The 26,719-nt window shown below is 41.4% G+C and overlaps 1 protein-coding gene and 1 long non-coding RNA gene across 3 annotated transcripts; both read right to left on the bottom strand.

Annotated features, from left to right (window-relative positions):
- Window positions 1-8,920: 8,920 nt before the first annotated feature.
- Window positions 8,921-13,629, bottom strand: LOC143140868 (major histocompatibility complex class I-related protein 1-like). The gene is made up of 3 exons (XM_076301999.1): window positions 13,530-13,629; window positions 9,843-10,121; window positions 8,921-9,251 (listed from the first exon to the last, which is right to left on the bottom strand). The coding sequence occupies exons 1-3, from the start codon at window positions 13,552-13,554 to the stop codon at window positions 8,947-8,949; spliced, it is 609 nt and encodes a 202-aa protein (XP_076158114.1). The 5' UTR covers window positions 13,555-13,629; the 3' UTR covers window positions 8,921-8,946.
- A 7,871-nt stretch (window positions 13,630-21,500) lies between these two features.
- Window positions 21,501-26,091, bottom strand: LOC143140869 (uncharacterized). Of its 2 annotated transcripts, XR_012990694.1 has the most exons (4): window positions 25,973-26,091; window positions 22,711-22,917; window positions 22,109-22,173; window positions 21,501-21,746 (listed from the first exon to the last, which is right to left on the bottom strand). It is a non-coding gene; the product is annotated as an uncharacterized LOC143140869 (long non-coding RNA). The 2 variants fall into 2 exon arrangements; XR_012990693.1 differs by lacking the exon at window positions 25,973-26,091 and having other exon boundaries at window positions 22,711-23,469.
- Window positions 26,092-26,719: the final 628 nt, after the last annotated feature.

Raw genomic sequence — 26,719 nt, 5'->3', positions numbered from 1 at the left:
GTGACCATCCTCTGGCAACAATGTTTTGATGATTGATTTGACCTCTATTTACCCTTTAGAAAAGATTTAGCCCCCATGTCCCTCCCAAAAATCCCGGCATTTTTTGCTAGAGAGCCAAATTCAAAATGGCGCCCGGCGCCATCTCAAAAAAATAACTTTTGATCTGGATGACCTAGACTCATGGATGAAGGCACTTTTTCATACAAGTCAACCATGAGGATTCCAAATCTGACATCATTTTGATATTACAACTTTGTTTTGACTGCAAAATTCAAGATGGCTGCCATCTAGTACAGTGGTTCTCAACCTTTTTAGGCCGTGACCCCCCAAAACAATCATATTTGGACTGGGGACCCCCCAATTTGTGTGACTCCATTCCACATATACATATATTGAGAAAATTTTGAATTTGGCTCTAGCAAAAAATGCCGGGATTTTTGGGAGGGACATGGGGGCTAAATCTTTTCTAAAGGGTCCATAGAGGTCAAATCAATCATCAAAACATTGTTGCCAGAGGATGGTCACAGAACCTCACATTATGACCCGACTATTCTGTGTGTAGGAGACACGTGGAGAGGTGCATGCCATTGGTTCACTCCCTTGTTCTGATCAATAGCTGAATAGACCAGATGTGGACACAGTTGAGGCCCTTTAGGCCTGTGTCACAAACACATAGGATTTACCATCAAATAGGTCATACTGCCATATTGCACATGTTGCTCAGGGCCTTAGTGATAACATGGGCAGAGACTGGAAATTACAACACTTTCATGTAGGGCCAGCATAGAGGGCCCTCCATAATGGCACCCTTTTCCAATGGAAGCACTCATAGGGAACGTCAAGTATAGACCATTTTAAGGGGCACCTTATAGGGTGTTGCAATACGTTTACAACACTAGAAGGGCACTCATTAAGACATGTTTTTCAAACATATTGTTCGAAGTGGCACTCTAGAGGAGGAAAGGAATTCCCCTTTTCGTCTAATTTTAACATGCTGAGTACCCAGTTTGTTTTAAACTGACAAAAAGGGTCATGGTCCTTTCCCTTTATGTTACATTTTGCAATATCAAGTGTTTGGGGTGCACATCTTCAATTTCAGATTCCATGTTCTGCAAACCTGTGGGGGATGGTCGTCTGCACCTCCCTAGCCCCCACCCCCTGTGCCACGCCAGTGCATATAGCACACAATACATCAGCCTATATAGCCTAATTTCTCCGAACTCATAAATGCCAATGGTATGCAAACTGCATTACTGCTGAGGAATTACTTCAGATCTTGATGAACGTAATGATACAATATGGAGGAAATCATTTTGTGATTCAGCTCCTAGTAAGTCCCTGCAAGAGATGCATTGTGCATTGTAATCTGTAGTCATACAGCTCCACCTATAGGTGACAGAGGAATACAACAACCTATTTATCAAACATAAAATTCTATCAGATGAGTTTAAAAAAGCTCTAACAGAAGTCCTCCATTCAAATTACACTAAAAACTAATACAATACCCATATGCAAATTTCATTTAATCAATTCCTGGAATCTTCCACATAATTTAAGAGTGCGATTGTTAATCCACTGTATGTGTATTAAAGTAACGCAAAAGTCAAGCTTCATAAAGTAAAAGTCCTGCATTTTTGTTCCAACCATTCACTTAATCAGCTGATTCTATTGCACAACTCAGTCAGGTAGACCAGCTAATTAGTGAAATAACCTATGTTAAGTGCACAGGTAGAACCAATACATGGCAGAACTTTTACTTTCTGAAGCCAGACTTACATCTCTGCCTATAGCACAATGTAGGAATTACCCTTTTTGTCTAATTTTAACATACTGAGTACCCAGTTTGTTTAAAACTGACAAAAAGGGTCATGCTCCTTACCGCAACATTTATGTTACATAGTGCAATATCAAGTGCTTGGGGTGCATATCTGCAATGTCAGACTCCATGTTATGCATTGTAACTCAGTGTAGCATCAGTATTATGAAGCTAATATTTTAAGATAGGCTACTGCATTAAAGCTGTGCATTTGCCTGATGTGCTAAATGTTGTACTTCACTTGGGGAAAAATTGTAACATAAAATGTTGGCACAAAAGTCATTTTTGTTATTGACTGTAATCCAGCTGAAGATGGTGATGCCCTATAGATATGTGTACTTAAGGGATTAATGGGAGCACTAATCCATATTATTTATAACAACTCATGGCAACGGGGGCTTTGCCCAAAAGGGGCGCCCACAGTGTATAGGCGACTGCTGACCATGTTTTATGTAGCAGGGTTATTGTTATTTGAAGAATTCGATAAGACTTATCGTGAACGATAAGACTTGAGTGAACCCAAGCAAGCACATTTGAATTTGCTCTGCAGGTCCGTCTGCCACCCTTACCATTGAAGCTGATTTCCAAAACAACAAACAAAACCATAACAATTTTAGTTTAATTTCACTGCTTGAAGTACACAAGGGACACCTTCAATTGACAGAAAAAAGTTTGCTGAAAATAGAACCGTGTTAGTTTACCGGTATATTTAAAGACATAAGTGGAAAAAAGACATGATCATTGCAGTTTTAATGTGATAATAATTTTTAATGAAGAATTAACCTGCCACTTTTTTAGAATTGAGAGAAAGCTGAAAGATACACGTAGCCTATACAATATATGATACAGTTTCCTACAGAATGATTCTTATTAAAATAAAATGCACACATATTGACACCCCTGCTTTTAATACCTTCTTAAGCCTCCCTTTGACAATAAAATAGCTCATAATATTCTCCAATGAGACTACAAACCAAGGGATTTAGGACCATTTGTCTATACAAAATCTCAGATTGTCCAGATTCCTTGTGCATTCTCATCTTTGACTCACCCCACTGTTCTTATGGACTTTAGATCAGGGGACTGAGATGGCATTGGCAGAAGCTTGGTTTTGTGTTCTGTAAACCATTTTTGTTTTGTTCTGGACTTTTTTTTAGTTCATTGACCTGATGAATTATCCAATGAAAACTTTTAGTGTCTTGGCAGAAATTTACATTAAAAATGTTCAGGTTTTTCTTGGGGTGATACCATGAACCTTAATAAGGTTCCAAAAGCCTTTGGGAATAAGAACAGTGCCAATATCACAGCCTCTCCACCATAATTCTCATTATGGCATGTGGTTCTTTTCAATATAGTCATTTTTCTATGCCAAACCCACCTAAAGTGTTTCTTGCCAAAGAGCACAATTGTCCTTTCATCTGACAATAGACCACAATTCCAGACAAAGTCGCTGTAGGCTACCATTCCGTAACTCCTGCCAATTGTAATTAAATGAATGGAAAGGCTTTTATTCTGGCATGCTCTCTAAATCTATTAGCAGTGAGGTCACTTTTGAAGATTTTTGGGGGGACTTGGTGAATGGTTGAATATAAATAGGAAAATGGTTCTGTTACATTTTGTTGGCCTATATAAGATTTTCTAGAGGTGCCAATAAATTGTGTTAAAAACATTATTCCTTTATGAGATTTTCCTTTTTCTTACAATACATTTACTTCCCTTCAAGGTTGAATTTTTCCTCATTGGTTTCATTGTGAGATTACAATAAATCACCAAAATTATTTTGTATAACTTTTTTTAGTCAACTTTACCAAAGGTAAACAACAAAACAAAACAGCCACACACCAATTAGCATGAATAATATCTTCCCCTTTCTTCTTTACAATTATCCTACACGGTTCCGGCGCCGATCACGGTTCCGGCGCCGACGAGAGTGGCAGCCCGTCAAGTAGCTCTCCATGTCTTGAACTGTCTGTCCACTAGCCACTTTACCATTGTCTTCTGCCTAACTGTTTGCGTGCTTTATATGCACAACCTCCATGCCACAGCCGAAATGTGACCACACTTATACCTTTCTTAATATAGTTATTTATATATAGATATATAGACTTTATTCTTGCACTGTTGCACTGTTTGACTTACTCATTTGCACCATCACCATGACACTCATTCACAAAGAGCACCTTACCTTACCTTATGCACAGAGGACCACAGGCTCAGTCCCTGCTTCAGTCATTGCAAGCGCACCTGATTGATTAATCACCCACTATGTGGATACTGTTTTTTAGAATTGATTTATATTAAGTTTTATTTAGTATAATTTGTATTTTTTGTATATTTAGTATATTCTTTATCTTCTACAGTCCTTATTGCTTATTGTGTTTTTTATATTATATACTTTTAATTACTTTTTCTGCTGTTAGTGAATGTGTGTGTGTATGTTGTCTGTATGCAACTGTGACCTTGAATTTCCCCTAGGGATCAATAAAGTATCTATCTATTTATCTATCTATGCAGTTCAAATAAGTGATCTTGAGGATAGAGATTTTTATGACATTAACCAATTCCATTAAGCAGCTGTCACACATGCTGGCTCAGGCATATGAAACATAAGGGAGGTCCACGCAAGACTAACAATAAAGTACATTTATTAATTAATTATAGAGAAGTCAGTATGTGGAAGCTAAAAACTAAAGTGTAGTACATAGTGTCTAGGGGTATGAGTACAAGTGTTCGACCACATAACAAAACATAACATAAGCACTATAACGACGGCCGAGAGGAGAGGGAGTCCGTCTGCATCCTGAGAGCGGGCCCTTTTAATGTCTGGCTCATCAGGACCAACCACAGCACACCTGTGCACACCGGCACGGCTACAGCCCCCTGCTAGAAGATGGAAATATTTACAGAAAAGGGGCGGGGTTGGTGCAGGTCTGAGCACTTTTTTTGAGCCTTTATTTGAGCCTTTATTTGTAGTTTCATCGGAGGAAGTAATGAAATAGTCTTTGGCTGCAATAATAATAATGATAATAATAAAAACAATGTAATTAACAAAGTTTTGATCACAATATTATTTTCGGAGTGTCTATACACCCCTGGTACGAACAGCCTTGGCCACACAGCTGAGCTATTCACACCTGCTGTGACATAACAACAAAAAGACGTTGCTCACGAGCACAAAAAACATGGCGGACATTCGTTTTTTCGTCAGCAGAAAGTGAAGAATTCTGAAAGGTTTCGGCACTAATATCTGTTCAGATTAAGTTTTAGATTGAAAAGTTGTGTTTTATTTTCATACTCTTGGTTCAGTGAACACATACAACCGTCAGTTTGTTAGTTAACAGAAATTTCGTGAATATGACGTTCAGGCCTATAAACTATAAGTTTACCCGCAAACACCATTTACTTGTGGTAGAGGACAGTGCAGTGGTCACAGACATGGGATAGCATGCGGGAGACTGGGGTTCAATTTCTGTGTGATGCGTTTTGGCAGAGTGAATGTGCATGTGTACCAACGTCTCTGGAGAGAAGGCGCGCAATTTGAACAAGAAATCGGTTCTCAAACGGAAGTTTTGATTGCAATAATTAGCTAGTTCATGCACCAGGGTGTAAATAGCATACAGTACTATATACACCAGGGTACGAATAGCATCCACTTCTAACTATACATTAATGCAAACAGCATGCCTTATTCAGAGTGTCTATTAAACAGCTGAGCTATTCACACCCTGTTACGTAACAACAAAAAAACGTGTTGCTTGTTTTTTTTATTATTATTACATTGTGTGATCAATATGCCAGAATAAATCACAGGGGTGCAAATAGCATACAATGATACCAGACGGGGTACTAATAGGACACATTGCTGTATGCACCGGGGTACGAATAGCATACATTGATATTTGTACCAGACGGGGTACTAATAGGACACATTGCTGTGTGCACTGGGGTACGAATAGAATTCACTTCTAATTGCACCAGGGTACAAATAGCATACACTGCTAATTGTACCAGGGGTGCAAATAGCCTTACCCTATTATTTTTTGTGGTACATAATCACAAAACAGCAGACCTGGACAAATACAAATGTATATGCCCTTATACAGGAACAAACCCTGAAACACAGAGGAGAAACATTGGGATTTCTGTAAAATAAATCACAGAAACCAAGCAATGCATCCAATCAACAGAAAACTCACAATCACCACCACAAAAATTGGACCAATGAGAGTAGATTCTGTACAAAAGATTGTGTAAGAAAATATAATCGTAAGAAATGTGTTAACTTGCTTGTAATCAAATAGACTCAGAGAATGGCTGGATGAACTGTAGAAAGGTAAAAATCAATTGTTTAAGTCAAGGGGAGGTGGAAAATGAGTGTAATTCCCCAAATGGTGGAATATCCCTTTAAAATATAAAGTATGTTCTTTTGGACAAAACGCAACAGAATTTAAATATAAACCTAAACAAACACGCTGACTGCACCTTTAAAGGAGAAGTTCGGTGTTATATTGACCTAAAGTGTGTTGAAACATGATACCGAGTGTGAACTTACGTCATAGCTCATCTCGACTTGTCCCCATGCACTCCAAAATCTGGCGCTAGTTAGCCGATGCTACCAACAGTTATTCAATGGGGGTGCCTCGGGCATCGGCCTAGCCATGCAAATAAATCACTGTTTTATTAGTAGTAGCAGCAACTGGAATCCATGCATTTCCACAGAATTATTTTTGGAATCTGATCCCTTATCATACCTGTTCATTCGTACTCGTTGCTCGACTTATCGTGACTAAATTCAAGATGGCGGCGAACGGTAAACTTCCTGAAGGTACTGTCTGTATAAATCGTCTTGTAAATAAACTACCAGTGCTTTTTCAAAGTTCTCAATAGGCCCTTTCACACTGGCAAAATCGCCGCGATTGTATGTACCAGAATCGCGGAACGACTGTCCCTTTCACATAGACCGAGGCGGAACGGCGGGACAAAGTGTCTCGCCAAATTTACTACCAAGCCCCCTAGACATTTTGCCGAGTTTTTTCGTTCCGCCACCAGTGTGAATGGGTCAAGGCGGAAAGGGGAATCTGGGCGGGCCTTTTTAATGCTATGTCCAGCTCACCACAGGAGATTGCAAATAAATCTAACTGATCAAAAGCAGCAATAGCAGAGACAGCACATTATGTCAATCTATAAATTCACAAAGTCTCCAGTCATTCAATGCTTGCTAGAGTTGACTGTAGCTTGGAATGCAATCAGTTGCCATAATAGGCTATCCTAAAATCCAGCGATAAAACAAAGCATGAACTCATGAGCGTCTGTCTGCCCTATATGTATATCCTCTGATTGTAATGCTTACAGATATCTAGGCGATATTTGTAACATTTATTTTGTATTGGTCTGCTATAAAATCATGTAGACTTATTGAACAATTAGAACGCAAAGTTGGAGACATGCATAAAGACATTGCTGCAAATTTAAAACCGGATTACTCTGGAATGGCTAACTGTGCAGGGGAATGCTTTACACCTTTATGTTCGGTAAGGTCTGCTGTTTATTCTGATATATGGTTTGTCATGTGTTGAGGGAAAGTTCGCGAAGTATTCCACCAAGATGAATCGGTAGGGAGACGGGCGCAAAAAATATGATTAAATTAAAGTTACTTTTCTCGCGAACCGTTTGCCACACAACAACCACTAACATCGTTTCAAGGCTGAGAAAAAGCTCTTTCTTGTGATACATGTGATGTCTGTGATGAATAGGCTACTTCGCAAGTAGTTTAGCAAATTTGGGTGGGACAGAAATACCTTTACAGAGCAGCAGTTCTGGCCATATCGGCTCTGGCTCACATGATGTACTGCTTTAAATGCATTATCGCTTCACTACCCAACACGCGAACAAGAAAGAAAAGAAAAATGAAACCAATGTGCTTATGTCGCGATTTCCGATAGGCCCAGGCCTAGAGAAAAGACAGATAATGGTAACCTAACAATTAGGATTTGCTTTGTCTACACTGCTGTTTGGTTGTCCCAAACTTTGAGACGATCCATACTCGCATTAACTGAATCGTATCAACCCGAACTGCGATGTTGAGTGACAGGATGCAATGCCCAATAATCTCACTGCCTTCGGCATAACTGCTAACAGTGCGCCTATAGGCCTACTTTTAAACACCTGAAAAATATTAAGCTGCTGTTTTCTTTTCATGACGAGCACTAGGCCTACGCTTGAATGATTTATGACTGAATGGAACGTTGCGTTTTTAAAGAACTGCTTATCACGTTGTGTGACAAAGTTTACACTAATCATCATCTTCTAATGTATCCTTATGTTGAGATGTCCATTCTCTTTGCCCTAGGCTATCATTTGTGCGCGAAGCATGTTTCAATTAAGACAGTACACAAGCTATTTTTATTGTTGTAATATTGAATGATTTCATGAATAAATTGTACGCACAGTACATTGTACGGCCAACGCAAGGGGCAACTCTTCTCTTCAATTTCCCTTCCAAATTACGTTTTATTGTCGACATCTATCGCAAGAATTTAACATTCTAACAGCAACAGCAAAGCAAATGCAAGCTGACCAAAGTGCAGTCGGTTCTCCCGCCATGGTTTTTGAAATCACACACCTGCTGTATCTAAAGGCCTACGACTATCACTCTACACACCCCCTGTTGCACGTTACAATTTAATTTACTATAGCTGATCCTGCCTCCTGGCTCCCCAAAATCCCACATCATGTGAACAGATCAGCAGGCAGGCAAATTTTCACCTCGCTTTCAGACACAAAAAGACAGCAAAAAGACGTCCCCTCTTCCCGCAAATTTAGCGTGATCTCTGTGTGAAAAGGCCTAATGTCTCGTTTTAAATGTCAGGGCCCTTGTAAGTCTACCAATGAAGTGTGGAGCTACTTTGAGTCTCGTAAATGGTGTAAAACAGTGATTTATTTGCATGGCTAGGCCGATGCCCGAGGTACCCCCATTGAATAACTGTTGGTAGCATCGGCAAACTAGCGCCAGGGGCAGGAGACAAGCCGAGATGAGCTATGAGACGTAAGTTCACACTCGCGTTTCAACACACTTTAGGTCAATATCACACCGAACTTCTCCTTTAAGGCTACACCCTTCCCTCACAGGATCAAAAAAGTATACACCCCTGTATAAGATGCAGATCACCTGGATTTATGGGCCTGGAAATAGATCCACTCTTGTGGGTCACCTCACAGGTGTACTGGTGCTCCTTCAGGTCCTCATGTGACACTGTGAGAACAGCTCTTTTCTGGAAAGTTCCATCCTCATTGGGCAATGTCTCCCCCACATCCACATGCACCTGCATCTCTTCTCCATCTCTCTTCCAGGTGATCATCACTCCCTCAGGGTAGAAGCCTGTGGCATGGCATACCACTGCAGAGTCCTTTTGGAGGAGACTGACCTCAGGGGGGACTTGTGGAACAGGGAAAGTCATTAAAAACATTATAAAGGGCTAAAGCAAGAAGAGTCATTTAAATGTGTTAATGGAAACTGAAATGCATGAGCAAAAATGTAATTCCATTCTTTCAGAGGTAATGAAGGAATATTTCACAATGTTATGCATGGCCATATTTCTTCTTGGGCCTTTCAATTTCATTAAAGGCATGGTAAAGCAGAGATGTCTCTTCATCAACCTACACAGGCTGTTTGTTCCTCGGTTATAATCAAACCAGACCCTTGTACAATTCTCTATTCATTTGTTGTATTTTTTGAGCATTGATGAGGGGCGGGAGGTGGGTGGCTACAATATGGGAGGGTGTTCACACTTTCTTTTTTTTTTAACACATTTCATGACACAGATCAACTCCAAACACTTGACTATTTATCATCATTGATGGGCCCTGGATTATTAAAGCAAATGGCATGTCGAGCCATTAAATAAACAAAATGTGTTATTTGTTTAGTGTAAGGAGTGAGTTATTAATTGTTGATTAAGAGTAATTAACTGTAAGAGTAAGATTCTACTGGCTGGGCAGCAACTACTTTCCGTGTTGTGTGCTGTACCTGTCCTCATTATTGTGATTCTCCTGTACTGAACATACTTCTTCAGCCAGTCAGTACAATTCCGGGTGAAGTAGTTTCTTAGATACTCGAGTTCAACTCTTTCAGCGTCCCACTTGTTTTTGGTGACAACACTCTGTGGCACAGCTGCAATCCATCTAAGATTCTCTATATCCAGCAGGATGAAGTCCTCGCCATCATAACCATACCCATCTGATGCGTCTGTTGCTCCACTCTCATCATCCCACTGACAGCCCACCATCCTCTGGAATGTGTGCACTCCTGCAGTGTTAAACAGCAGACAGAAAACATAGACTTCAACTGATGATATTTTCTTGTCTGCAAAGAGGGGGATGAGACAGCATTCTACAAAGCTGGGCTTTGTTTTTTGCTATCCAGCCTGCTGGGTTGGTAGTTGAGGACAGTGCCTCTCCTCTCCTTCACCAGATGTGGCATAAACTGTGGCGTTATTTTCATCAGATTGTTCAGTTATATGTACAACATTATATATATTATATTTGTAACCAGTCAGTTGTTGGTATGCTAGTTTTAGTTTGTTTAGAAGTTTTTTTTCTGTTCAGCAGTTCATATCCAACGCAAAAATATGTTTTTATGTGTCTGTCTTTATAAACACTAATGTACAACAGCTGGCATGAATTACTTTGATGCTTTCTTAACCTGTTTGAGGCATGGACAATCTTCATTTATTTAATGTAGGGAATGTCTCTGTATTGTCTCTGGGTGTATTTTTAAAATCTGTCTGGATAAAAGAAAAAAGAAAAAGAAATAAATAAATGTTAAAGGGAAATTCCTGCGATTCTTCACATAGATCTCTGTTTCTCGAGGTCACCGAGTACTGTCAGGGTACAAAAAGACACAATCAGTTTTACCTAACTCTTCACTACAGCCAGCAGCTAAGGCAACCAGGCAACCACAACGCTACACTCTGGGGGCATTAACATTGGGGCTCACACCCAGATAGCAATTTCCTTTGGGCCGGATCCGCATAAAAGCCTTTAGATCCGCCTGTAGCGGACATACGGTATCTGACTGTGGGCCCGGTCTACTCCTGATACAGGTTTCAGCTCTGCTAGCAATGCTGTTTTATCACCGGTTTACAGATTTGTCCCAGGTCCAATTTCCGCAACTCAACTGGAAGTCAGGAGATGCGTTTAAAATACAAAACACTGATTTGGCCCAAACCTGTGATACGGATATGAGCCGAAGGACCATTTTTTCACAGCAGACCCAGGTAGTAATGATATTAATTAAGGTGCTGATTCTGCTAAATTGACTGTCCTTTCCCTACTTCATTGTCAACTGGCTGCTAAAGAAAAAAAAAGGTATTTTGGAATGGCATAAATTTAGAAACCATGGGGGTGCACTATGTTCCCATGGCCACTTCATTTCTACAGTAAGGCTGGAAAAGAATATATAGTTGGCTCAATATTGATCATATGTTCGTTTCATTATTTTTATTATTACCTAGCAGTGGTAAAAGTAGTCAATTGTTGTTTGTGTCAGATCTAACAGTGCTATGAAACAACCCCATGTTCTTGCCACGCATGCAGAAGTCCAAGCAGTAATGTTAATCAAGGATCTTTGGTTTGCTTATCAATCTTTTGACATGATTTGCCAGCCTGGGGTTGGACTAGGACAGCCCAACTTTTCAAGGTAGTATCTGCTTTTTATCTCTGTTGGTTTATTCAGAGACAACAACAAGCAACCGAGCGATTGATAACTTTACTATTATTTTCCAGCAACAACAACTAGCTTAACTTAAGCAAAACAGCCATCACAATAACTATTTTGGAAAAAACAGTGATAACGCTAACATGATCACTGATGATAAAAAACGAGTGTAATTGTGACTTAGCCTATTTGCAAAAAGGAATAAATGGCTAATGTTTATTTTGTGTTGTTTCAGATTAACCATGGAGATGAGGAAGACAGCCTGAATATCGATGGGAACAGTGGAATTAACACGACTTAAACTTTGTCTGGGATTGCACTTCTACAGCCAGGTTGTTGAATAAAAAAAATAATAAGACACTTATGTGTAACGTTTTTTTTTACCCCCCTTGTGTTTGTAGCCTAGCTTATGTTTATCAGTTGAGCTGTTGGGAAAACGTTACGAACTTTAACCTGGGTGAACCTATAACGAACCTGTTAGCAAATGTGTAGCAAACAGATTTTTCAGGATAATTAGCCCTAATTACCAATCACATTTCACATGTCAAATAAAGCCGGCTGATGTCTGATAAACGGGTCCGTACCACACACAATACGCGGACCCGTATTGCATATGATAAACAGATCTGGAACACGTCAGTAACACAGACTACCATACGGAACTGGGCCAGTCTTAGCCCTTATTGGTACCAGATCCGTCAAACGGATCCAGACCAATTTTGGACCGATGTGCGTTTGGACGCCGGATCAGGTCCATTATGCAGATCCGTGCCGGACGTTGTGGTAGGTGTGGCCCAGTTCCGTCCCAGTGTATGTTTGCTATCTGGGCAAACAGGCCCCCCAGAGTGTACCTTCAGAAATTTCGTATGATTTCCATTTCATGTTGACAGCTGCTGGAATGGACAGTTGGAAGAGGAACGATTTTTTAAACTCTCAAATTATGATAGACCTAGAGCAAGTCATTCACGTCTGGTGGAGGAGAGGAGGTAACCTGACTCCGCCAGATAGATTTGCTCCGCATATCCATCTGGGAACTTTTCATTGAAGAACTTTTGGGAAGGGGCGGACATACTGGTTAGCTGATTGGATAAACCATCTGTCTATCACCACCTTTGTTATCGACGGGCCAAATCAACCAATTAGATGAACAAAGTATTCTTCTAATGCCGTTTAACATACAATTAAGTTAGGTAACGTGACAAACGTTAAGCTGTTTTAACTTACCATTTATGAACCTAATCAACGACAATTCCCATCAAGTTTTCACGGTAGGCCCTACACTTCTGAAGATAGTATATTCCTCCATTATGAACTGGAGGATGTCTGTGTCGTTCATTCCTCCCAGCTGCATGGCTGAGACTCATAGCTTCACAGTTTACCCAGGAATACTTTCTAATTTGAATAAAACTTGCTCGATAGCTATGCTCATCTCTGTGGATGCCGTCATGTTGTTCGTTGCGTCACACCTCAACCCGCCTCAAAGCCAACGCTGATTGGACGTTCGTTTGGTGAACTGCTCCAAATTTTCTTTAACGGAAAGTATCCAGACTGATCTGCGAGTGAAACCCTGAAGCTCGCGAGATCAGGATGGTCTCACGAGGCTAGAGAGGAGGGGGCACTGTCCTCAACTACCAATCCAGCATGAGTGAAACTAACCCAACAAAATGACCCAACAGCCTCAACCCAGCATTTGGTTTGAAAAAATAACCCAGTGTAAATGAGAGCAACTCAAAGAATTACAACCAAAGATCATTGAATAGCCTACTAACCACTCCTCTTCAAATCCTCTCTGTCACAACTAACTGAAAAGGTTCTATGGATAGTCTAGTGACTGATTCATAAGAGATGTAATGTTTAAGGTGTAATATCAAAATATCTGCAAAAGATGTTTAATGAGAACAAAGCTTAAGCAGTGCTGAGGCTTGGACATACAGAAGAATTATTAAGAGGACATTTCCCTGTGGACACATGTGATTTTGGGGTTAGACAGAATCTTACCTTCTGATTGGTTAAAATGAACCATGGCCACTCTGACGCTCTGCTTGAATGCATCCTTATGACCTCTCAGAGTCTTTGTTTGCCTGTTGTAATACTCCTGTCCCAGCCATCCATCTTTGTCGGTTCTCAAAGTTGTTGGTTTTACTGCAGGAGCCCATAATCTCATCATTGATGGTATTGAGGGCCACAAACTCTGGAAACTCACTTAGGCCTGTGCTGCATGTGTAAAAGGCTTTCCAGCTGTGAACCACTGCAACCAAAAATGACATATTCCCTTAATTGACTGTCACAACATTGTATTAAGCTCAAAATTTGCCTCTGTCTGCCTCTCTCATTATCTTCCAAATTCTAATCTGCACTGGTGTATTTCCAGTTAACATATTTGCTGTTTACATCCCACTCTCACATGAAATGTGTATTATGAGTACAAGTGCATTACATCTTCTTAACTGTGTGACGCCCCGGCTTTGCCGTGCCGTGAGGTGTTAACGCCTTTTCCTCCCTTTGCCTTTATGGTGCCTCTGAGCACTAGGCATATAGTTCCTGTTTGTCATGTCTGTCTTTCGACCTGCAGGAGGAGCTAGAGTGTTCCAGTGGTCTCTTGTTAATGAGGGGCGTGGCTCTGTGTCAATGGACTCCGAATGAGGCCACAGGACACAGGCTTTATTCCGGTCTCTCTGTCCTGTTCTGGCTTGACGCTGCTGAGAGCTGGCTGCGGCTGTTCAGATTACCTTTTCTTTATGCACTACACATAGCCTACACATTGCTGATGTGCATGACATTTTATGTTATGTTTTGCTGCTCCTCACTTACTGACTTATGTACATATTTGTAAATAAATTTATGATTATTATTTAAACGTTATCCGACGGTGTCAGTCTCCCTATGTCCATTCCCTTTGAGCCAAGGTGTTTGTGACAAATGGTGCTTCTTAACTGGTGGGTCAGGACCCAATAGTGGGTCGCAGAATTAGGTGGGTCGCGGAGCTTGTGGTTAAAAAAAGTTGCCCATTTAAATGCTACCCTATCAGATCTAATATCAAACCTTTATTTTGACAGACTTTATTAGTATATCAGTCGTTGCCATGGACATAGACAATGTTTATGTGACAGGTCATGTTAGACATCATTTTAGAGGTAAATAGGCTATGGCAAAACACAAGTGCGACCCTGAATATTTGAAGTAGGCTTTTCACTTATGTTGAGGACAAAATGGGACAGAAACCCTAGTGTGGGGTGTGCAGTAAATTGCTGATACACGAGAGCATGAAACCATCAAAACTAAAACGGCACATGGAAACAAAGCACCTTAGGCCTACTGTCAAACACAAACCTGTCGAGTAGCCTACTTTGAAAGACGACGCCAGGAGTACATTTACGCCACTGCTAGGCCTACCATCAGCATGTTCCAAACAAATACAGGCACTTTGCGTGTCTCACCATGTAGCTCACCGTATCAGTTGGCTTGAATGCTAAAAAATATGGGTCACGACTTAATGAACATGGGAAATTGTGGGTCCCAAGGCCAGACCAGTTAAGAACCAAAAAATGGTTTGGTTTGGAACTACATGCAGCTCAACATGTTCAGAATTCACCACTATGTGAGGACATCTGATTCCACTCAAGGTTACACTCAAAGTTAAGGGACATAACCCATAACTGAAGGAAAACATCAGCTACTTGGTCAGGCAGCTCATCTCATCAAGATGTGTCCATGGTTCGACTGACATAAATAAAAACTGTTAAGGAATGTTATTGTTTTCCCAACAATAACCGCTTTACACAATGAACACAATAGTCCATAAAAGACAAAGGACCTAATTAAATGCTGTCTGAAGTCTATCTAAGCTCGCTTAATATCTAGCAAAAACCTATTTGCAAACTTAATATATCCTAAGCGCAAACAGCGGTGGGTCAGCTAAAAGCTGGCTACATTACGCCACATGATGCCACGAGAGCGTTAGTTATTGACTGACTATGCACTTTGCCCAGCATTTAAATTAGGCCCCAAAATGTATGAAAACGTACACACTCGTGGCCCTTTGACATATCTACCAGGTAGTATGAACAATGTTGCAGTCTTGAAAACTGGAAAATTGAGTGATAATTTAGCTGTGCTAACATGAGCTTCCATTGTAATGATACATCTTCTGATGTTAAGCTAGGGAACATCATCAGTGATGTTCCTGATCTCATTGGGTGTTTTGGGTCTTTCGAAACATCAGACACCCTCCTTCAGGTGACCAAGCTGAGGTTGATCAAGCTTCAGCTTGTGCCCTAGCAGCATTTGTCCACGGATCCGCTTTTTTGATCCAGAGCCACCTCAAAGCCTTCTCTGCAGCCTCTGTGCTGTTGCAGATAGCCCTTCTTCTTCTCTCACCCTTGATGCCAAGTGCAGTGTAGGCCCTGTAGAGGGACTTCCCTGCAAAGCCTCTGCACCCCACCTCCACAGGTAAGCACCTTGCCTTCTAGCCTTGGTTGTGGCAGTCGCTGACGAGGCCTTCATATTTCGCCCTCTTCTGCTCAAAAGCTTCCTCCATTCGGTCTTCCCATGGCACAGTGAGCTCCAACATGACCAGGTTCTTTGTTGCCTCAGATACCAAGACAATGTCAGGTTTCAGGGTGGTATTGACAACATGCTGGGGGAACTTAAGCTGTCTGCACAAGTCCACTTTCAGCTGCCAATCCTGTGCGGTGTTCAGAAGCCCTGATGTTACCCTGGAAGATCTTTCTGGTTTCTCTCCGGCCCTGATGAAGCTGATGGTTAGCTTGGAGGGCTTTGACCTCTGGCAGCTGCTGATGGTAACCTGGAAACCTGGAAAAAAAATGTTTTAAGCACCTGGTCATGCCGCCAACGATACCGGCCTTCCCCCAAAGCTCTTGGGTAGCAGCTCAAGATGTGCTCAAGAGTTCCCTTTCTCTGGCACAGGGCACTTCCTGGTGTAACGACCAGACCCCAGGTGTGCAGGTTGGACGGGCTGGGGAGGACGGTGTAGACTGCCTGAACCAGGAACTTGATGCGGTGTGGCTCTGCCTGCAAGAGGTCAGCCCCCAAGTGATCTTCCTCTCCACAGCTTGTTCCCATCTAGTCCAGGAACCCTGATGTGCCGTTCCCACTGCTTTGTTGGACCTTTTCTCCTCAACCGCCGCCCTCACCTCACCTTGACCTCTACCCCTGCCCTGGAGACTTTAGGGTCCCTAGACTCACGGAACTGCAGCACCTCTCTTGCGCGCAAGACCTTGAACTCTAAAGGTATCTGAAAGGTGTTGGTCGATTTCCCCCTTGGAAGAGACTAGCCGTCCACCTTTCTTCTGCTCAAGGAGCTGCTTGGTTAACTCGAATGGGTTCCTAATGAAGGCTGCCCTCCTCCTAGCCCTCTCCCTTCGCCGCCTCCTGTGTTGCTCGGCTCCTTCTTCCTTAAGATGCAGCGCAGCTCTGCCTGTGGCCCACGCTCCTCTTCACCAGCTGCCTTGTATTGCTTCTTTAGGGTTTTCAGCTCTATTTGAATGTTATGGATTTTGACAGCCCACCGCCATGCTCACTATGATGGCCGTCATAGTTTGCAGCCTCCTCTCCGCATCACCTTTGGCCGTTGCTTCCAGCACCTTTTCCACATCCTCATCAAACATCTGCCACTCGGCTGTTTTACATGCTTGAGGCCACCTGATCCTCCTCTCGGGCTGCATGACTGACTGTGGCCAGGGGCGTCGCCAGCCGATTTTGCCGGGGCTTCAGCCCTGAATGTTTTGAGTGTAATCCCGAATGTATTTTACAAAGTTGACTAACAAATATGAAACCATTATTCGGATCGTGCTTTGAAACTGTGAGATGAGATGGACCTATGTATCAAATATAAAAGCAGGACATGCACGGGTTTCCTCTCACTCCTTCATGCAGCAGATTTAACTTGAACGTTACCTTACCATAAAACATAATTTGGAACGTAGGCTACTTAGAGCGCGCGCACGCAAGAGCGAGGAGAAAGAGAGAGAGACAGTCAGTCAGTTCCAGGGTTGGGCATGTCATTGTTTGCATTTCCTATTTAGTATGAGAAAGTTATAAGGAAATCATAAAGGCAACAAGGACAAGGAGGTGGTGGAGTTATGCTGCCGTCATTTAGGGTTCAGGTTTGTTATCAGCCTGCCCAGCACTCACTCGCCTACAGTTTGGAGCTGGCCAAACAGTGCTGGCCTATCTAAGCACTTTGTCTTTGTAGAATCGAATTAGTGAGTCTTCAATGATTCCTTCTCCTTCAGCTAAGCATAACATGAACCATATGATGCATCTTGCTATTTAAAACGCCACTTTACTAGGTGGCTATAGGCTATATAGTTCGTTTTTTATAGCAAACAGAAATGTCAAAATAGCAACATGTCATTACATCCTTTAATTGTCAAAATATTAGTGTCCATGATTTGCAATCAAGGTGGCACAAATGAGGCTATAGAATACTGACCTGACCTGATCCTGACCAGAAGACAACAAGGTCATTGGGGAAAGGATATGGTATCAGGCCCAGTAGCATATGCCTATGGTGTGGATTCATATATGAAAAGTGAGCAGGAAGGGCAGGCAAAATGGGAATTATGAGAACCGTTTAGACTCTATGGGCTAAGCCCCGCTATTTTCAACTGCTGGTGACGCACCTGGCTGCGGCTAGGGGTGCTAGCCCATACCGCCCCGGTTGCCGTCTTCCCGAGCTGCCATCTGTCTCTCCAGAAGTCACCAACCTCTTCTTGGTTGTCAACCAGCCTGCTCCTTGTAGTCACTGATTTCTTCAGACTGACAGTTGTAATGATACATCTTCTGATGCTAAGCTAGGGCAATCTTGAATGTTCTTTCTGAATGAGCATATGTGCAGTAGGACTATGAAGGATTGATGTTAGAGTTCTGCACCAAGAGTTCAACAAATCTTCTAAATACAAGAAGTTTTAATTTGATACCAAACACGACATACTTATCTCTAAAATGAAATATTTGTAGATTTAATGTAAAAAGGGGGGCTTGGATTATGACGCTATTTGAGTAATGCCCAGGAGTGCCAGAGCAATTCCCGTCAAATTATGAAACAGCACCTCCTGAAAGATCATTTTCTGGTCAAAAAAATTACATTTGTCCAAATGATTCACGTGGGTATATAGAAGTGCATCTGCACCTATTGTCTAATCGTATTGTGTAATCGAGCAGGCAGATAAAGAACAGACCTGCTTATTTCAGTCGAATGGGTGCGGGAAAAGTGTGCCAAGGGATTAAATGGTAAAGAAATCAATCAGTCAACATAAAAGTTCCATGTTGGAAGTTTAAAGGACCTGTTCCAACTGAGTAGGCTAATTCTGCTCAGAACAAGTGTATGTTTCAAGAGTTAGGCATATAGTGTACATGTAGCCTAAGATGTCCTACAAGGTAACTCTGTACACTGTACCATAAAAGCCAGACCAAAGTATTTCAATGATTCCCCACCTGGAAAGTCCCTGTGCTGTTGCCTTACTAGTTTTAGTTTCACAATTCCATCTCTGGGCTTTGTTGCTTTGCTGTTGGATGGATACAACAATTAATTTTTTGGAACACAAACTTATTAATATTGTCCGAATACAAGTCCCATAAATGTAAAAGCCGAATCTCCTAATAGTAATTGTTCCCTTTTGAGTAAGCTCTTTTCATTGCCCATTGTCACACCAACCAGAACGTAAACAGATGATAATGGGGTGGCATAATCCAGTCAGTTTACATTCCACACACTGTCTGGTTACTGTAAAAGGCACAATAAACATGAAAATCACATGACACTGGAAATCACAGTGCACTGAGAAGCTTGTGAATATTCCCAAGAAAAAGGTTGCTGTCGGACAGAAATAAATCAGATTGTAGGCTGTTTGGAGATTACTGATTACTGACCAGTGAGTTGAAATGAAGAAATCGTATATTGATGTTAAATTATGAGAAATAAGATAAGAGATTTTATTCGGCTGTGTAATCATTACGTGATTAATACATAATCCTTATTATGAAACTGACTGCTTTATATAGGTGATGGCGGGTGATTTCATACCAAGGACAATAGGAATAATTATTGGCTTTTGATCCTTTTTCTTTATTCTTCGGGACCAGAGCAACCACGGACTGTTTAAACCACTGAGGTCAGGCAGACGTCTCTGTTCCCACATGGCTGAAACAGAAAGACTAAGGAGTTTCTTTCCTCAAGCCATCCGCATCCAGAACACACATAACACTCTTTAAACTACATTAATCCTTTAAACTACATTTATCCTTATCAATAGTTGGTGATCATTCGGGACACCTCTAAGTCGAGCAGCTAAATGGCATGTCTCTACATGTTTTAGGCCTACAACAGCATCTCTATCCTTTCCTTCACTTTCATTCATTATGGTCTAAGATGCCCATTTTTAACCCTACCATTATTGACCTTTTTAAAAAGAACAATTTAACAGTAGGCCTAGAGCACCATTTGACGGCTTGAACAATTATCTTGAACAAACGCTACAGAATATTACCCTGCTACTGTTCTGTAAATCTCAAGGGGCATCATTGATTGACTATAGGCCTATATTAGGCATAGCCTACATAGCCTAAATGAGGGAGGAGGAGGGATGTAAGACAAACAAATAGGAAGGGCACAAAAGTTTCTCTGAGTTCAAGAAAACTACAATAGCTTAAAGGCACAATCCGTCAGGATTTCGTTTTATTTAATTCACACTCCACACGCCAATCCAGTTGGGGGCAGCATGTAGAAAAACAATGATTTGCTAGTGGTAGAAACGACGAAACGCGCTCTCCTCCTCCTCCTCCCTCCCCCGTCTCCGTTTTGGCTACTGTCTATCCCTATGTGTCTATCAGAGAATGTCTCTGTGTCGCCGCCTAGAAAAAAAAAGGAAATCCGGAAAATGTCTTCTTCAAACGGCTCACCCTTACCCGATCACTACATATAACAGTTTTTATTAACGTTTTGCTTTTCACACTGGTATTGTTGGTAATGAGACATTTGAGAAATAAATACAAATTTGCTAGCGGCATTTGGCAAGCGAGTCTTAGCAAAGGCTAGGCCTAGCCTGCGTGTAGTAGCGATTGTATGTATGGATAAAACTGAAAATAGTAATAAGGTATTTTTTTTGGGTGGAGACTGACGACGAAGATTACATCCCCCCTGCATCGAGTCAGACAAGAGTGGGCAAACGTAAGGGCCAGGCAAAGAAGAAAAGGCCTGGGTGTCTAGTGTCAGTCCCAGAGAACAGTACAGGGACGGCTCGAGCTGTCAGAGCAGCCAGAGAGCGCGCTGACCAGCAGAGGCGTTTGGAGAACAGTCACCGTGAGAGTCTGGCAGCAACACAGGTGTTCTTGCTACGTAGCCAGTAACTAAAATGCTCCATGTAGTCAGTGGTTACAGACAATCGTTCTGTTTACTATTAGAGGTCATTATTATTACCATTTATTACACGGCTCTTTATAATGCTGTAAATGCTCCATTCACTCCGATGGGACTTCCCAACGTCCTACGGTCTGATAATTTTTAATACCGGACCGTTGCTAAGTATAACCAGAGAATGTCAAGGAAAGTGAAACTCGGCAGGCCACAGCCAGCGCTGCATCACTGTCGGGAGATATGCCACGATAATGACTGCCTTACAGAACGTTATTCCTTACACAATCATCCTCTACAACCAAGAATAAAACTTCCCATTCTAAGAGCACAGTGGCTACATTTCATGTAACATAAAGAATACCTGAATTATGACTAAAATGGTATGTTCATCTTTTCCTTTGCACCTTTAGGCTATGAGTTCATATTTAAAACTATGGGCACAAATGTCAAGAGCCAAAGCTACCACTTGAAATTACATATTAGTTTAAACAACTCTTTAACAACAAATAGATTCTAAGAAGTCAGGAACAGGAGAGATAAGCATGATGTTAGTATACCAATCTTGATCAAAAAACACTTTCAGGCACAACCAATGTTTCACCAATCCTGATTCTTGGTATTTATTAAAAAACTACAAGACAGGAATAAACTTTACATCTACCAAGTGTAACAACATGAATAGAAATGTAACTTTTGGACTATATGAGGCAGGAGGGAAGCAGCTGGGCACATGGATAGTCCTTAGTAGTCTTCAACAGCAATAAGTTGGGCTAACGAGTCAGGCGTCATGTTGTTGAGCCACAGGAAATGAAGAGATGATCTGCAGCAGGAAATTCAACCTGTTGACCCACCAATGTGAATGAAAGAACATGAACAAATCAGAGCAGGACAGGACCTCTTAATCTGGGGTTTGGGACCCCATTGTGATTGTGAAAACTGCTGGAATTAGTTCTTAAACATAAAGCTACTGTGTCACTAGTCACTGTTTCTACTGTTTTTTAAAGCCTACTTACAAAGATAACTAGATTCCTCTAAATATTACAAACAGCTTATGAAACAGCAACACTGGCATCTGTCTGGGGAGCAGGGTTTGCTTGACCAACTTTTTAGGAACCTCTGCAGCAGGAAACAAATTACTACCTGGGCATTAGCTAAGCATTTTGCCACATTACTGAAATTAGATGATATTACATTTTCCTACCTGTTGGGCAACAGCAATGTAATCGTTACACCTTCATAGGGGAAGACTGGACTGGAATTCTGATCCTGTGAAAACAGATACAAACACACACATGGGCATATTGTGACATGTTTGAAGAGCTTCAAAGGAAAATGGTGATGCTATTTTGCAACAGGCCCGACACAATCTAAGCAACTTATAACGTTACCGGAGATAGAGGATAGTATTCTAACGTAGCTGAAAGTTATCCTAATCGTGTAGAGCTAGGATTAGTTGTAATTTTAGTATCTTATGCTGCCAACATCATTAGTTAGCGAGACCACAAGCCAGTGAACATTCACCAATATCAAAATGTATTTATTGCATATTGGAACATTACACTCTATGTATTGTGTAGGACACAAAACTTGGTCACGTACAAATAATAGTATTTGGCAAACTGCTTAGCATATGCAGCAAGGACGCTATCGCTAGGTTGGTAACGTTAGCAATGGCGGTCGAACGAAGTCAATTTACCGCGATCTACAGCTGACAAACATTACCTAGTGGCTTGAGAGCTAATTCTACAATATCTCCTTTGCTTAATCAAAATTATGAAATATGTTTAACAGATGTTTACTTACCAGTCAAGAAGAAATGTCGCAAGTTCAGAATCGAACTGCATCTCCTTGCTATCCAAGCAGCACTCCCTAGATAAACGTGTATTTGCTTGCTTCCCATCTGATATTCTTTTCGGCTCAGATCGAGTTTTTTTTAGCTGGAGGCGATGGAGGTCTCTTCCTAGAACTTTCGGCCATTCTCGCAGTACACTTCACTGTAGAACTTGAACTCTGTGGGGGAGGGGAGGAGCAGGAGGGGGTGGGAGCATGGTGGGAGCAGAGCGTGCGTAATTGCGTTGTCTCTTTCTCGACTGCTCTGGGCTGCACTGAAGACGGTTTGGCCGGTATGTTACTCCCTGTCGCCACCTCAGACATAAACTGGTATTGCAAGACTGGACGACCCGGGGCTAGTCGGTTAGCACGCTAATTCTGGAGGAGATCTCTACAATGCTATGCATATTCTTCGATTAGAAAATGTCAATAGTGTTATTTCTTCACATTCTATTGATATATAGTTGATTTTTGAATGCATTACACTTCAAAAGTTCACAAAAAAAGACACATTGTGCCTTTAGTGTTATTTAAAGTATTTCAAATGACGTTTGATTTGGCCATAATCATTCACGTGGGTCGTGATGACTTTTCGCTTTTCCGAGAAATCATGAAACCTACAAAACCATGCTGTGTGAATTTAATGTTTTACCCCATAGACTACACTCATAGGGAGAGAAAGTGAAAACCAGCGCCCCAAGTGGTTGCGTTCCTATCGAAGAGCAGCTCCAATGTTAAAGATGAACTGAACTGGAATTTTAAGTAAAGGTGATATAACAGATGTATTTTATTTCTTCTCATTGGTACAATGATTAAAATGGCTGAATTTATTAAAAGGGATAAAATTGTACGTTGAAAGTGGTGTTGTTGTTACACGGGCGCCGCCATGTTGGATTTCAACAATCGGCTACGTCACTGGCATGGTAAGCTACTCTGCACTAGCACTAGCAGCCATAGCAGATAATGAGTCTGAGGCTAGCTGACATGGCTGAGGAAACTAACATTAGGCCTAGCTGAGTTACATATTGGCCATAAGCCATTTATCATAGGCTAGCCTACATCACAAAATCTCATACAAAATGAAACCAAACTAGTGAAACAAAGGCAAACACTTTAACAGGGGAAATTAATTGGGCATGAATCATACTGAACGCTATTTTGTCAATGAGCAGAAACACACACGACATTCAAACTATTGATAAGATGTGCACTATGGAAACTGGTCTGTAACTTAAATGCCATTGACTTGCCATATCCTGACTTAAAAAACCCTTTTCTTGCTTACTTTATCGCAAACTCGGTGGGGCAGCTTGTGGTCTTTTTCAATTCATAGAAGGGCGAGCCCACAGTCTATGTGCAATGGAGCCTAAGTTTCAACTTCGGCTTCGTTCACCCAATGCAGTCACTGGTCGCAATTACAAAGTCCGGGAAGGTTCGTTCAATCGTTTAAAGTTTTAAGTGCAGTAGCCTATCTGTCTCCTTTGGAATAATATCTCGAAGTAGCCTCAGATGAGGTCCAGTGTAAGATAGGCTACCATACGATCGATCCATCCAACCTAGGAAAGGGCTAGCAGGTAAACACCTTGGAAACACTCTTATGTCAAACTCCACAAGCTAGCACTCCGACCATAGAGAGTATAAACCATGACTCCGACGATATCACAGATCGATAATAATGCGTTTACTAGCTGGTAACTAAACCACAGCGGGTCTGTAAACAGAATCCAATGTCCCTTTGTACTCACCCTGAAGCCAGTTGTTCACCGTCTCAGGGCAGATTCTTGATGCGAGGGAGTTTAACTCGCAGTGCTGCTATCCAAGAGACTCGTGCAATATCAACATCCACAAGGTAAAAATCTGCAAACTCTCCACTAACGTTAGCCTTAGCAAACTCGTGTATCCTCCGTGTATCTGGGGTCAACTTGGGGTAACGAAGTTTTTAACAGTTTCAAGGGAGGGAGAGAGAGCCCGTGAGTTGCTGTTACGAGTGCCAGTAGTCCATACTGCGTTAGCCTACATTGCCGTGACAATGCGTGTTATATAGCTTATTTGTATGCACCGTAGCCTTCGCATAGGCCTAATGTAGTGGTGGTGAGTGAGTATGCAGTTGTGTGGAGGATGTACAGTAGGCAATGTGTGTGTGTGAGGGATGGAGGGAGACAGAGACAGCGTGCGTGTTGCTGTCTCAAGCGCCCCTCCTGCAGTTTTCTACATGACCTGTAGGCTAGGTCTACAGTAGCCTATGTTGTGCCGCCAAAAATGTATCTATGTTGTACATTGCACAAAATGTATACCCCCGAAATAAACACATACATAAATAAACATATTTTTCCCGTAACTTTGGCTTCCTTGAACATTTTCCCTACGTTTCGCCACTGCTTTGCAACAGATAGATTCCAGTGTCCATGCTCCGGCAGCGCCCACACTGTAATTTTCACCAAAATGATTCTACTGAAGGTTGAGCTGGAGCCTGAAACCCATCTAGTGGTAGTCAAGACTTTTACTGTCTATGGTCAAGACACTAGAGGCCTGTCCCTCACAGGCTCAAATTTGTAACCCATGCCATTAAAATGACTAATTTTCGTGTATACATAATATGCTGCAGCTGTTGCCTATAGAACTTCTCAGGTCCTACCATGCCAGTGACGTCACTGAAACTGGCAGCGTTCTAATACTAACCAACGCAATTTTGGTGTTGCTTAAAAAAGGCTACGTATTGATTTTTTTAATTATTTTTTTTAGTGTCATTTATTTTTAATTGTCATAATCAACACATTATCAATGTTGATTCTTTCAGTTCAGTTCATCTTTAAGTCCCATAGACCTATTTTTTAAAAAATACTGTGAAGCCAAATCAGCGATCTTATCCACCAAAAATATTTTTCAGTGTCTATACAGTAATAATCTTCTAACTGTGAAAATGTCAGACCCTATGCTCCTTTTGTTTCATAAACGAACTACAAAAAAAGCCACGTGACTTTACTCTTCGACGTTACTCACGTAGCATGGTTTGTTTATTAGCCTGGTTAGCATTGCCACTTAACACCAAAGCTCCGCTCTAGAATCTTTGATTAACACTTACTGCCAGCTCTTCATGTGAGTAGAAGCACAACACCAGTTATCCAGACATAAAGGTTATCACCACGCGGTTTACATCACCTTCCGTTATTACAAAAATGTGTAAGCCAGTTAAGCAAATTTCCATATTGATCAGTTAGAGATTAAGCGCCCAAACCTGTGACGTCACATGCAACTGTAGTTTGTTATCACCATGTTACGACAAAAACTCAAAACAATTCAACTGATCCTAAAAATAAGGTATGACCACTTGAAGCAATAGAGGTGTAACCTGGCCCTAGCCAGATGAATGTCGTTCCGCTAGCTCCGCCTAGCTTCACTCACATCCTTCTTCTTCTTCTTCTTTCCTTTAATGGCAGATTACATCGTTTAATTGATGTATACCGCCACCTACTGTACAGGAGTGTGTAGAGTGATGCTATAGGAGGTTTTGGCTACTCAATCAAAAAGGTGTAAAAAATAAATCTAGAAATAATAAATAATAACAAAACAGAAACCAACAAATAAACAACCAATCAAAACAAAACCAAAAAATTAAATTATTTTCATTAGCTCAGTGTTTTTCAGAAAAACAAATAAGGCTCTAATTCTATCTACTTGCATTCCTTCTTCCCCAAGAATATCCTCTATGTTCTCATCCAATTCTTGCCATGTTTGTCTCTGTTCTCTGTATCTTCCACATCTAAACAAAACATGCCCCACATCTTCCAGTGTTTGGCACTCTATGCATAATCCATCACCTTTTCCAATCAGTTTTAGTGTTGCATTCAGTCCTGTGTGTCCCATTCTTAATCTTGTGACACTATTTCTTCTTTTCTATTCGGCATATTCATTCTTTTTCCTCCAATGTTTTTCTGATTGTTGTAATAGTGTCTAGCCTTAGGTTCAGCGTCCCATTCCTGTT

Source organism: Alosa pseudoharengus, unplaced genomic scaffold, assembly GCF_046254945.1.
Source record: "Alosa pseudoharengus isolate Yale_2024_CS ecotype anadromous, Long Island Sound unplaced genomic scaffold, YU_APseudo_1.1 YU_APseudo_1.1_scf_23, whole genome shotgun sequence".
Taxonomy (NCBI): Eukaryota; Metazoa; Chordata; class Actinopteri; order Clupeiformes; family Clupeidae; genus Alosa; species Alosa pseudoharengus.
Note: the sequence above shows the minus strand (reverse complement) of the source record. Positions and strands in the feature narration are given on the sequence as shown.